The sequence below is a fragment of the Solanum verrucosum genome, unplaced genomic scaffold (genome assembly GCF_900185275.1).
Source record: "Solanum verrucosum unplaced genomic scaffold, falcon-dt-bn FXZP01000105.1, whole genome shotgun sequence".
NCBI classification, from domain to species: Eukaryota; Viridiplantae; Streptophyta; class Magnoliopsida; order Solanales; family Solanaceae; genus Solanum; species Solanum verrucosum.
The window spans coordinates 213,381-227,136 of record NW_026020263.1 but is presented as its reverse complement, the minus strand read 5'-3'; the positions used below and the strand labels follow the sequence as shown (position 1 = coordinate 227,136).

General features: G+C 39.3%; 1 protein-coding gene across 1 annotated transcript; it reads left to right on the top strand.

Annotated features, from left to right (window-relative positions):
• Positions 1 to 11,172: 11,172 nt before the first annotated feature.
• Positions 11,173 to 11,970, top strand: LOC125833521 (uncharacterized). Its single transcript, XM_049512684.1, has one exon. It carries the CDS (start codon positions 11,173 to 11,175, stop codon positions 11,968 to 11,970), a length of 798 nt encoding a protein of 265 aa, XP_049368641.1.
• Positions 11,971 to 13,756: the final 1,786 nt, after the last annotated feature.

The following is a 13,756-nucleotide window of genomic DNA, read 5'->3' as shown; positions in this document are numbered from 1 at the left end:
AGACAAGTGACAACTCAGCGAATCACTAATAGGTTCGGCAATCGGGACAAATGTCGCCCAATAGACAAAAACTGGACGGTCTTTCATCCAAAGGTTTAAAAAGTTCTAACTTCATTCTCTATCCATCACTTTTTCACCTTCCCATACTCACACCTGCACTATAGTTTTATATTTCTTGCACTTTTGGAGTATTTTGGTTCATTGATTTGTGTGCGGATTTGGATTGCATTGCCACCTAGCTTTCGGTAGCATTTTAATCAATATAAAAGGTTAGCGTCTCAATACCCGTAATTATTTTGTCAGCATTATACACATTTGCAAACTCTTTGATATTGTTAAAATCTGTTGAACCTCCCTGATTGGATAGAATTGGTTAATTGTCCATTGTTATTCGATAATCTTCCTTAAACTGTCAAAATCTTGTTCTCCGATGTGTCTAGTTGAGTTAATATGTGATGGGTGGTATTTGTAGAATATGGGTCTTGGTCGAATTTGTGCTATTTGTGCTTTAACTTTTTTTTTGAGATTTGCGGGGCCGATTTCGAGAAGTTGGGTCAAAAGTTGGCACGTTGGGTCATTCGGCGAGCTATAACGAGCTCGCCAAAGCACTCAGCGGTTCGCTTAAGCGTCCCATCTTGCCCTTATTATCATGTGTTATTTGATATGGCAGCTGAAACTTTCGACGAGAAGCACGGGATCGGCAAGTGCACTCGGCGACTCACCGAATGTCATCTTAATCGCCCTTTGTCTGCACCCTTAACCCTTCTGCACTGTGACCTTCGACTGACTAACTGTGGCTCGCCGAAGGTATTCGGCGACACGCAGAATGGTATGACAACCTGCCTACAACTGAATATCTCTACTTACTGTGTCATATTCTAACGTTATATCAAGATTTTTGCAGACATGGCCAGGTCCAAAGTTGCAGGAAGAGATATGCCACCCCGACACATAAGATCAGAAAAGTTCAGTAGAGATGCAGAACAGCCGAACAAACCCAAAGCAAAGACCAAGAGCAAGGAAGCCAGTTCCAGGAGGAATATTTCCATTGACCCTACCATCCCTTCGTGGGCCTGAGGATTCATCAATGTGATACATGCCTTTGGAGCAGCACACGATTTGGACAATATGGCCAAAGCTAATATCGATGCAGCAACTGCGAAAAACGCAAACAATGAAAACAAGAGTCAGAGTGACAACACTCCGGGCATTGATGCCCAAACACATGGAGAGACTACTTAGAAAGTATCCTTTCTTTACCTCTCTCTCTGTCTTTCTTTAATTATCATTTTGGATATTTTGTCATGTGCATCTGAGGACAAATGCTTTTTAATTGTGGTGGGGTGAGGCTCACCTTTTGTGTGCTATTTGTGATTCGTATTTTTATGTATATATTTGGGTTGTTCTGTTTTAACTAATATTATCACTGCCTTTATGTGGATGTTTGAGCTTACGACTCCTTTTATTTTAAAATGCAAAATGATTTTGACCCTTTCGAAAAATTTTGAATTTTTCGCACATTTTCGCCACCCTTTATATGCTCTTAAATGTGGCTATTCTTTTGCAAAAAATTGAGCCTCGGTTCCAATCAATACTGATGACTTGAATAGTGCTCTCAATCGAACAAACATGAATGTGCGGCTACGATGAGGCCAAATGAAGTTGCATAGATAATATGTGAACTATTTGAATCTCGTTTTGACTAGTCTAGTATTGAATTGAGTCTCTTGTGACGACCATTTCACACTAGCGAAAGTGTGGAGTCTTGTTTAACTTATAGTGTCAATGCATAGTGTGATGAGCTTATCTGTGAACTATGCATGATTGATCCTAGAATTTTCCTCGTTGGTCTGATCAACTGGGTGATACTATCTCTTGATATGATCTTAGGCAAATTCTATGAGTGTAAACCAATATGATGTATACCTCTTTTGGGACCTACCTTGTGAGCGTGTGATTCTCTCTTGAACACCCTTTGAGCCTTACCCTTCCTTGAAAGAAACTTGATGAAAACTAGACCTCTCTTTATCCATCACCCATAAACCTCATGAAGTTGTGGTTAGTTGAATAGCAAACTTAGACAAAAGCCTAAGTTGGGGGGTGTGGTGAAAAGAGAAGATAAATCAAGAAGTGCAAGAAAGTCCCTCCTACCCATGGTTTTGAGGGAAATGGAACCCCTCCATATAAAAAAAAGAGACAAAAGAAAAAGGAAAAGAATGAAAAAGAAAAGTTGTGGAATAAAGTTGAAAAATGAAAGGGGGTTTCCAAACAAATTCTTGGAAAGTAAATAATAGGATGAGTTATCAGTGTTAATGAAAATGATGAAGGAGGAAGGAAAAGAAGTGTTGTGAGCACCAAATCTCATGAGGATGAAAGTCATTGAGCCTAAATGACCATACCTTTGTACTCAGCCCCATTACAAGCCTTGAAAAGACCTTTTTTATCTTGAGTGATCTGAAACAAATGTTGATTGGAAAATACGGACAAACCTATGGGTGAAATTATACATTATGTTCTTCTTTGTGAGTGTGAGCGTCGTATCTAATTCTGAAGCTTTAAACTATGAAACCATTGCGTGAATATGGATTCATTCTTTGTGTGAGGGCATTTGAACACTATAGTTAAGCTTGAACTTTCATTTGAAGCAAATATTGTGAGCATGAGATTCGCTAATATTGGTGAGTCACAACTTGAATCTTTGAGTGCACATTTGATCTTTGCATAAGTAAATTGAGTCTTGTTGTGTGCATTCATGATTGAGCCTTGTGTAGCATTGTTCGAGACACCCTTTTTGAACGACTGAACTTGAGATTGCTTGAGAACAAGTAAAAGTTTAAGTTGGGGGTGTTGATGAGTCCACGAATTGGACTTATTTAGGGATATATTTTAATAGAAATGGTGTCCTCAAATGCTTATTTTATCTCAATATCTGATGAAAACCCTTAAGTTTCAGGTATTTGAAGTTTTAAGGAAATCATGGACACTACGTCGCAAAAAACATGAAAATGCTAAAAAGAACGAAGAAGTGAAGGCCTGAGGATCGCCGAGTGTACTTGGCGAGTCCCCGAAGGGTCTTACTTCCCCTTTTGTTCCAGTGTGCTGAGCACTAAAGGAAAGGATCAAGTCGACGGAAAAAGGAAGCACTTGGTGCATCGCCAAGAACTTCTGCGAAGAAGTACCATGTTACCCAATAACCCAGAGCATAACAATGTTGAGGGCAGGTGCAAGACGGCAATGAACTACACCAAAGGGCGAATCGCCGAGTTGATCGGCGATTCTGACTAATGACGTCGAATGATCCACTGCAGCACGAATATGTAAAAACTATAAATACTAGTTAGAGTTTTAGTTTTAGTATGGAACAATTATTATAATTTTCACTTAGAATCATACATTATTGTAATTTTCAGTCTAGAATATTAGATTTTCATATTTTTGCTCTGAGTTTGAGAGGGTTTTGAAGACTTGAAGAAGAAGAGGGTTTCATCTCCAAGGATTTGGACTTGGGTCTCTTGGATTCTTCATTCTTGGCCTGTAACAAGACTTAAATCTTCATACCCATTTGAATGAAAGATCATTTAGGTATAAATTCCTATCTCTTGATATGTGGCTTAAAACCCCAATTCTTGGGTTGTGATTTAGCGAATATAGGTTAAGATAATTGTTGGTCTTGCTTGCTGATAGATTAAATGTAGTTTAATGGTGATTTTGGCTAGTAGTTGTGGTTGAATCTAATGGATTTGTAGTTGCAAATACAAGTTCACTCAGGTGTTTTCTGCTTGCTCGAGAGAGAAGTCGTGAAACGAAGACCACTAGATTGATGGCCTAACAAGTGGGTCGACATGAGGATCGGCCTGAGAGGGTGAGCTCTAGTCCCATATCTTAACACTGAGCTCGAGAGAGTGAGTGGGGTAAGGCGTAGGCTGGTCTTCATGCGGAAAGTGGGTGTCCGAGAGGAACCATTTGAAACGGGGTAAGTTGCTCGAGAGAGAACTTATTCCCACATAAAGCTTAGCCTAATAACTATTACTCTATAAATTTTCTATCAAAAGCATGTACCCAATAATTTAGATTAACCCGTATTCTGATCACATCCCAAGACTCCCCCTCTCATTGATTAGATTTTCTTAATAATCTTGCTAATTTTAGCTTATTTGTGAGAAAACCCCCATATGTTAATTGACACTTTAGTGTCCCTCTTTAATTTACAATGTTTTTACTCGTTAATGTCTTTAGCTACGACTAGTTAGAACTAAGTTTTATTTTTCTATAAATTCTCAAAACCACTCTCTTGGGACGATCCCAACCCTTGGTTGGGTTACTATACTATTGCATGATCATAGACACCCAAACTGTAAGACGTGTCATTGATTACCCAAACATCAGTCTCACCTAATGTTACAGTGTGCCAAGTTGTGAATGAGAAAATTGAGTCAGTGAGATAAAGGAGAAGTCGGCGAGTCACCGAACGATTCCACTATGCAGTACTTTATCGCCCAACATCACAGAACTTGAAGTTGATGAACGCCAGTGCAGAAAGGTGATGAACCAAACCAAAGGGCGGATCGTCGAGTGGATCGGCTATCCCGACTAACTGCACCGAGTGGTCCTTCGCAACACACTTTTTGACAACTATAAATACTTATTTAAATTCTTAGCTCATTAAAGAGATTTTGTATCATATTTTGTAGGAAATTAGTAACAAACATTATTTTCAGTTTATAGAACTTAGAGTTTTGGAGACTTTGTTCCTTAGCTTTGAAGATTTGAAGGTTTACATTTCTAAGCAAATGGATGTGGGTATTGAAGATTCTTCATCTTAGACGTGTGTAAAGACAATACCTATCGTACCCATTTGATGGAAACACTTTTTGGTATCGATTTCTATCTTTTTACTAATGTCTAGCTAAAACCCCAATTCTTAGGGTGTGAATATGTGAATATGGGTTGAATTTACTATTGGGTATTGCTAATAGATAGTTAATTTGTTGTTTAAAGGTGATTTCGTTCAGTAGTTGTGTTTGAATTTAATGGGGTTGTAGTTGGAAATACAATTTTATCTTTGTGTTTTTTACTTGCTCGAGAGAGAGGTTTTAAAACCAAAACTACAAAATCTATAGTCTGTGGTTATTGGGTTGTCGTGGGTTTAGCTCGAGAGAGTGAATCCTAAACCATTTCCCACATATTCAGCTCGAGGGATTGAATGGACTAAGGCTAAGATTGTGCTTCATTGCCGTTTATCGGTGTTCGAGAGAAACCGATTTGAATCGGGGTAAATTATTGGAAAGAAAATTTACCCTTACTAAAGTCTAGCTTAGTTACCAATTTACAGCGAGTTACTATTAATAGCATTTACTCGGTTGTTTATTTTAGCCCATATTGCTATGACATCCCAAGAATCTCATCTCCATATTTGCATATTCGTGTTTAGTTGTCATTTTAATTGATAATTGATTACAAAACCCTCTTTGATAATTGACACTTGTGTCACCCTTTAATTTGATATGCTTTTCCTCGTACAAGTTTTTAGCAATAAATGACTTGAACACATTCTTGCTTTTCTCTTAATTCTCGATTACAAACTGCTCCCATGGGACTCGACCCCAACTCACTAGTTGGGTTATATTACTATTGAATGATTGTGGAGGCTTAGTATTGAATGAAGCGCCTAGATACGTCAAGTCAACACTCATGAATGATGATGATAGAATGTGAAGGGTTTCTATAATGTGATGCCATATCTTGAATTGGTAGGCTAAGGCACCCTATTCTTGTATAAATGAAAGTAATGTGGATTGATGTATCTTGAATTGGTAGGCTAGAGGCATCCTTTTCTTGTAGTGATGAATGCGATCATGAATGAAGCAACTTGAATTGGTTGGCTTAGACATCCTCTTCTTGTGTAATGAATGTGCCTTGACTTAATGATCATGGAACCGGTAGACCTAATGGTGATAGCCCTTTCATGAACAGTCTATGAATGAATGTAATGATAGACCTATAATCGTTAGACCTAATGTTGGTAGCCCTTTCATAAATGACTAATGAAGTACTGTAAGGCTTTGCCTTGAATCGATAGACATTATGTTGGTAGCCCTTTCCTAAATGAATGATGAAGTATTCTAGTCTATGTCTTGAACCGGTAGGACTAATGTTGGTAGCCCTTCATGATGAGTCTAGTAACTAATGTGATGATAAACCTTGAAGCAGTTGACCTAATATTGGTGGCCCTTTGTTGTGTGAAATGATGAACCTTGAAACGGTAGACCTAATGGTGGTGGCCCTTTCTTGGAAAGTCGATGAGCTATCCTTATAATGTACCTCGATTCGGTAGACCTAATGGTGGTGGCCCTTTCATGTGTAATGTACCTTGGGTCGGTAGGCCTAATGTTGGTGGCACTCTCAAGTATGATAATGTAATGTGAATGAACTACTCTATGGGAATGGAGGCTAAGTACCGAGAGGATATAGTAAGATGGAAGTTCTCCCTACGTTAGGCTGGATTTCAATGAACATCTTTTTTATTCCATAACTATGTGCCCACATAGGTCTAGCTAGTGGAGCCACTTAAGCTAAATATATCTAGTTCTACCTTAGGCAAGTAGGACACCTTCTTTCGGTGTGGGGTCATATGACACCGGATTCCATGGTTTGCTCTCATGGTCTATGTCGGTTAATGTTTATTCCCATCATGTGAGATGTGCACTTTAGTTACTTGAGAGGTTCTATGAAGTGTGGGTGGTAGTATGGGATGTCATCCATGCATTGCACGAGTAGGCTTTGAGGGGGCTATAGTGAGTTCTATAATGTCTTCATGACTAATGAATAAAAGTGCTCTTAATGAAGCTAATGAAGAATGTTGACTCTTAGATGCTTAATGTGATGATGCATGCTATACTTGGATTGTATTATGAGTTACTTCCTTGTCATGCCTTATGAAATGTTTATGTCTCTTATGTATGAGTATTGTGTAAAGATGGAAAGGATGAATGGTAAGTTCACTTTTGGTGGCCTTGAGTATTGTATGGGACGCTATTCATACATTGCACATAGTGTAACTTGGGGTTGCTTGAGGTGAAAGCTTAATGTAATGAAATGTCTTATATGGTTGATTATAATCTAATGTGTAGAAATGACTTGTATGTTGGTTATGTTTGTATATTATGCCTCTTATACTTATGTTCATGTAGTTTTCTCAAATTGGCATAAAAGGATGACTTTCAAATAAAATGTCCTTTTTAAGCATGTTTTTGCATGGGTATCATACTTAGTACATTAAATGTGCTAAATCATATTTCTTCATTTTCTACAAAAGTGTAGGGTTTGGAGATTTGATGTTCTATACTTGGATAGGTTTCTAAGGAGCTTGGAGATGAAGATTTGGTGAGTCCTCATAGTTTCGAGGATGAACCTACTATTTCCCTTTATGTCCTGTATTATTATGTTTAGAGCTTTGTATGGGATGTGTCCCAAAATTTTAAGTCTTATGTTCTAGATGGTTTTAGACAAAGTAAACAAAGGCTTCCGCTTTCTTTTTATGAAAAATGACTTCGATTGTAAAGAAAAGTTTTAAATTTCGCTATATTTTCCTATGTTCTTATGTTCATGAATGCTATGAGGCTTGTATGAGATTTTTCAGAGTCTTGTACGTCGTGCCACATCTAAGGGGTACCCCTGGGTCGTGACAATTCCACACTTGATTGTATGACTGCGAGTATGTACATTATGATTGTGAATGTGATTGTGGTTGTGTTGAATTGATCGGGTGTCACATTCCGATACACTAACTGGGATTGGGTGTCACATTGATGTGACGCGAAATCTTGGCACATTTGATGCTTGAAAACTAAGGATTAATACTTGAATCAAGTGTATTTATGTAGCTATAATGTGTTTGGTAGTGTTTGTACAGGTGAAACAAATGGAAGTGAAAGAAGATAGCAAAAATGAAAATTCAGTGAAATTGGAAGTGAAGACCACAGACGACTTCAGGAGTCGTGATCCTCACAACTGCCCGTGGTGCGTGTCTTGGTATTGAGACATTGAAGGAGCTTTGAAAAGTTGAAGAGAGAAGTTACCAAGTGAATACCACGGACCACTTCACGACCCGTGATCCTCACAACGGCCAGTGGTGCATGTCGTGGTCATGAACCAGTGAAGGGTACAAGAAAAGTTACAAATTGATTGTGGCCAAGTTAAGACCACGGGCACCTATATGGGCTGTGGTTGTCATCACGATCCGTAGTGTTGATAGTGAAGTGGATCCAGTGTTTAAGTGGTGAGAAGTTGAAATACAGTTTCGACCAAGTGAAGACCACGCAAGGCCTCAAGGACCGTGGTCCTCATTACGGTTTGTCGTGGTGATCGTGAAGACTTTCCAGTGTCAAGTGTTGAAGACCCACTTTTGGGGAGTTCCAAGGGAAGACCACGGAGGGATTCACGAATCGTGAAGCCCTCGACGGGTCGTGGAAGTAGCCGTGAAAGGGTCCGACAGTTCAGTCCTACTTTGAGTAGGACTCTTTTTAAAACACTTATTTGAATTAATTAGGTCTTTATTTTCTCGGATATTTCATTGAATGATGAACAAGTTACCAGAGTATTGATAGCTTTTGGTTTCAACTTTGGATTTGGAATTAAGTTTGATTTCGATTTTGGATTCTTGAAATATCAAAGTGGTTGTTGATTGCTTATTCTCGTAAGTACTTTATAACATGTTTTCATTCTATATTTCTGAACATTTACATGAAATTATAAGTAGCTAAACACCACAACTGGGGTTGTGGGTTCCATGATGAAATTCTAAGTGTGATTTTGTAAAACGAGTGAAAGACAATTTGTGGTTACAAACTGTAGTTTAGTTTTCGTTATTCACATATCCTGATGAGTGCACGCATTAGGTTAAGCCTGTATATGTCATTTGTTCAAGAGAAAAATGATAGTTAGGAAAAAGTTGAACTGATCTAACTAATTGGAGTCAACGTTCGAGTTCGAGAGAAAAGAACCTTAACACCATTATAAGTGAGGGTAAATTGTGTAACACTCTAGGACCGAGAGGACTTGAGTGAAGATTATCTTAGCAGACTGAGAAATGTTAGATATAGCTAACTCGCATGTAGTTTGTAGATGTAAGTTGCCTGAAACACAATTAAGTAAGAACATTAGATGCAACGTTATGGGGAACACAATCCTAGTTTCAATTAATTATTGAAACAACTTCTACACTGATATTTTGTTACTTGTTGAATTAGACTTTAGTTTGCAACTTTGGTTATCAAAGTGTTAACACTAAACCCAATTTTACTTTCCGCAATTGTTTATTTAGGAAAAAATAACAACATTTAGGTAAAACGCGACAGTGAAATCATTTATGTAAAGAATTCTATGTGGGATCGACCTCAACTCACGTTGAGTTCTATAAATTTACTTCGATCGTTTATATCTCTTAATTGAGGTGTAAGTTTGGACATATCAAATTTTGGCGCCGCTGCCGGGGAATTTCCTGTCAAAAGTATTTTACTAGCTTTTATTCTTAGTGTAGTTAGATTTCCTAATTTTACGTCTTGTTCTTTGTCTCTGTCTCTTTCAGGTGAGTTCGACTGTGTATGCCAAATACCAAAAGTAAGGGAGCCCCATTAGTCTCATACGACCTAGAACTTAGGAAGACAATTCGGAAAATGGTGAACGCACAAGAACTTGAGGTATAGAGACTGAGATTTGGATTGAAAGTTAAAACCGTCGCAAGAGGTGTTCAGCCGAATGTTGTGAACAATCAACCTAGGGCAATGGACGAGAACATAGCAGTGGATGGAATCATTCCTCCTCATCACTAACCAATAGCTCCAAGGGGTAGAGCACAACATCTAGCTCACATGATGTATGAGGAGGATGACTTAGATTTGGATGGAGCTGGAGCCACTGGAGCAATAGTGTTACCTGCACTACCTCCAGGTGTTAAATTAACAATCACCAGCACTATGATTCAACTGTTGAATTTGAAAGGTATGTTCAGGGGTGCAGTAGGTGATGATGCTAACCAGCATTTGATGAACTTTGTGGCGATTTGCAAATCGCAAGAGATTCCTGGAGTAAGCCAAATAGCGATGAGATAGAGGTTGTTTCCTTTGTCTCTTACTGGAGAGGCAACCAACTGGTTGAGTGAGATGCCAGTTGACTCAATCAGGACTTGGACTGAGTTGAAGGAGGCTTTCCTAGAGCGATTCTTTCTGGAATCAAAAGAGTTGCAGATGAAAGACGAGATCAGTGCCTATAAGCAGCTACCAGGAGAAGCGATGCATGACACTTGGTGGAGATTCAGCCAAAAGCTGAAGAAATGCCCAAACCATGGTCTCACTGAGACACATGTAAAACAGGCATTTTACAGGTCCTTAAATTATATCACTAAACCTGTTATTGATGCAGTGTGTGGAGGATCATTTATGAGATTGCCATTTTCAGAGAGCATGCAACTAATGGACGAAGTGTCAAATAATAACAGGGCATGGTACACCAGGGATGGAGAAGTAGGAGTTTGGGGTACACATTTGAGATGTCTGTTGAACAAAGGAAGAGAGAAGAGGAAAGGGATCAGGATATGGCACACATGAGGACCCAAATAGATCTACTCACGAAGCATATTGTTGCCAAGTTTGAAAGGTAAATGTTGTGAGTCAACCAAACAGGTATGAAGATCAGGACATCGATCTAGATGAGGAGGCCAATTATCTGGGCAACCAAAGATGTTTCCAGAATTATAACTCAGGCAACCAAGGTTACAATTCTGGAAATGTAGGTCGAAACTACTCCAGGGAAGGCTAGTATGATAGACCAGCTAATAGAGAGTAGGGAAACTAGAAGAATAGAGATGGGTACAAGAATGATCGCAGTGGTATGTATGTGCCCCCACGTAATATAGATCAAGCAAGTGGCAGTTCCAGCGGGTCTAAGCTGGAAGACATGTTAGCCAAGGTGCTACAAAAGGTGGAATCAACTAATGCAGGGGTGAAGCAGATGAAAAGTGATTTCTCCAGTATGAGTCAATTGGTAAAATCTCATACCACCTCCATCAAGCAGATTGAGCAGCAGTTGGGGTAACTTTCAGCCTCATTAAATCAAAGGAAGAATGGGTCACTACCAAGTGACACGATCCAGAACCCTAAGAATGATGGGCATTGCATGGCTATTGCCACCAGAAGTGGTAAGATTCTTACTGACCCTATTTATGCAGGTGCTAAACATGAGCAGGTGTTGGAACAAGCTAGAAGAGAGGAAGTTGAAGCTGAGAAAGTAGATAACTTGGAGGATGCTCAACCAATATCTAAACCAGCAGTAGCTAAAGAAAAAGAGGTTCAGGGAACCTTGCCGTTACAGAAAATCCCAAGACCACCTCCTCTTTTCCCTCAAAGGCTTAAAAAGAAAGTCGAAGATGGAAAATGTGCAAAGTTCACCATGCTACGACAGCTATCAGTCAACATCCCATTGGTGGAAGCTCTTGAGCAGATGCCAGGATATGCCAAGTTCATGAAGGACTTGGTTACTAAGAAAAGAGCGGTGAGTATTAATTTGACTAACCATATTCATCACTGCAGTGCTATTTCTACCAGGTCTTTGGTGCAGAAGAAGGAAGATCCATGTGCATTCACAATACCATGCACTATCGGATCGATCAAATTTTCAAAGGCCTTGTGTGATCTAGGGACCAACATACACTTGATGCCGCTGGCCATCTACAAGCAATTGGGTTTAGGAGTTCAAAAACCCACAACCATGAGGATGATGGTAGATAGGTCAGTGAAGCGACCTGTGGGCATACTATGTGATGTGCTTGTAAAGGTGGATACGTTCATCTTTCCGATAAACTTCGTGATCTTGGATTGCGAAGTGGATTTTGAGGTTCCCATTATTTTGGGAAGACCATTTCTGGCCACAGGACGAGCATTGGTTGATGTTGAGCGAGGAGAACTGAAAGGGTGATCCCTAGTCCCATATCCTAACACTCAACTCGAGAGAGTGAGTGGGGTAAGGCGTAGGCTGGTCTTCATGCGGCAAGTGAGTGTCCGAGAGGAACCCATTTGAAACGGGGTAAGTTGCTCGAGAGAGAACTTATTCCCACATAAAGCTTAGCCTAGTCACTATTACTTTATAAATTTTCTATCGAAAGCATGTACCCAATACTTTAGATTAACCCGTATTCCGGTCAAATCCCAATAATCCCCCTCTCATTGTTAGATTTTCTTGTTAATCTTGCTAATTTTAGTTTATTTGTGACAAAACCTCCATTTGATATTTGATACTTTTGTATCACCCCCTTTATTTACTATGTTTTTATTCGTTAACTTCTTTAACTACCACTAATTAGAATGAAATTCTAATTTTCAATTAATTCTCAAAACCACTCCCTTGGGACACGACCCCAATCCTTGGTTGGGTTACTATACTATTGCACGATCGTAGACACCCAAACTGTAAGACGTGTCATTGATTACGCAAACATCAGGCATCCCATACTACCCTTCATACTAAGCATAGCCTTGATGTCATCCTAGTCATATTCACCCTACTTTGGCCTCATTATTAGCTTAACTCTCATAACTAAGGGAATCTCTCACCTTTAGTCAACTATAACTAGGAAAGGCAACTCTAGCCTAATCCTATCTCAAGACTTCTCTTTAATGACCCTAAGTCATACTTGTGCAATGCATGCATAGCATCCCATAATACTATACATGCTAAGTACTACCTTTAGGTCCTCATGCTAACACTTCTTAGTTTGGAACCTAGTTCCTCTCTTTAACTTTAGAACACTATGAGGTACTTTATTAAGTAAGTCTTAGTTCAATTATGCTTTAGAACACTATGAGATACTTCTCAAGCATGTCTTAGTACATAGGATATGGAGATTGCTACTAAGAACCTTAACTCCACTATGTGAAGGTTCCCATCTCAAGAGACCTAACTTTGGGACAACCCACACTCTACTACGTAAGAGTTCCCCGTTTAACTTGTTCCCTCTTTCGGGTATAGGCTTTCCCGAGTGATTGGAAAGATTTTAGACTACCAGAGAAAAAAAAGCTATCTACCCTGATATCCTTGGTACTGTCCCTGCTGAGAAAGATCCAGATTTCCCAGAGAGTGCTTTTCTGGTGCGGTGTAACCAACAACTCAAGGCTATCAAGGGAAGGAGTTGCAGGACCAGAGTTCTATCTCGGATCTACAGAATGACCATGTTTTTTCTCGAAAATAGCTCTTAGGGCAGGTTCCACGTGGGGTTGGATATTGAAGGTTCCTTACGAGCGTCCTCACATCAACTAGGTGTTGCTCTCCTTTCTTCTTGGAGTTCGGACCCTATCTTGTGTGACACTCCACCTCATCTTCAATATCCACTTGAGGCCAAGCATACACCTCAAGGTTTACTTGTTAAGCCTTGCTTAACACTCATCTCTCATGGAAAGATGTTCTTGACAATCAATCTATGTTCAAGTGATTCTATCACTTTCATCTATAAAGCATTCCTAAGGTAGGTTAGGTGAGTATAGGCCTTTCATCACAATTCAACCTACTAGACTTCTATCCTCTTTTAAACTTTACTCTCAAGCCTTTTCATCAATAGTTATTCACATTAGTTTCACCCTAAATCCCTAACTATCATGATCACAAAGCCTACTCTTAAGGTTCCTTTCTTAATCTCTTCTTTATACCTAGATTTCAAGGTAATTTGATCACATCTTTCATTATTAGGTGATTCTAGTCTTAATTGAGC

What these genes read in the sequence shown, in the direction of transcription:
- LOC125833521 (XM_049512684.1), top strand. Translation starts at nt 11,173, where the DNA reads ATGGCTATTGCCACCAGAAGTGGTAAGATTCTTACTGACCCTATTTAT.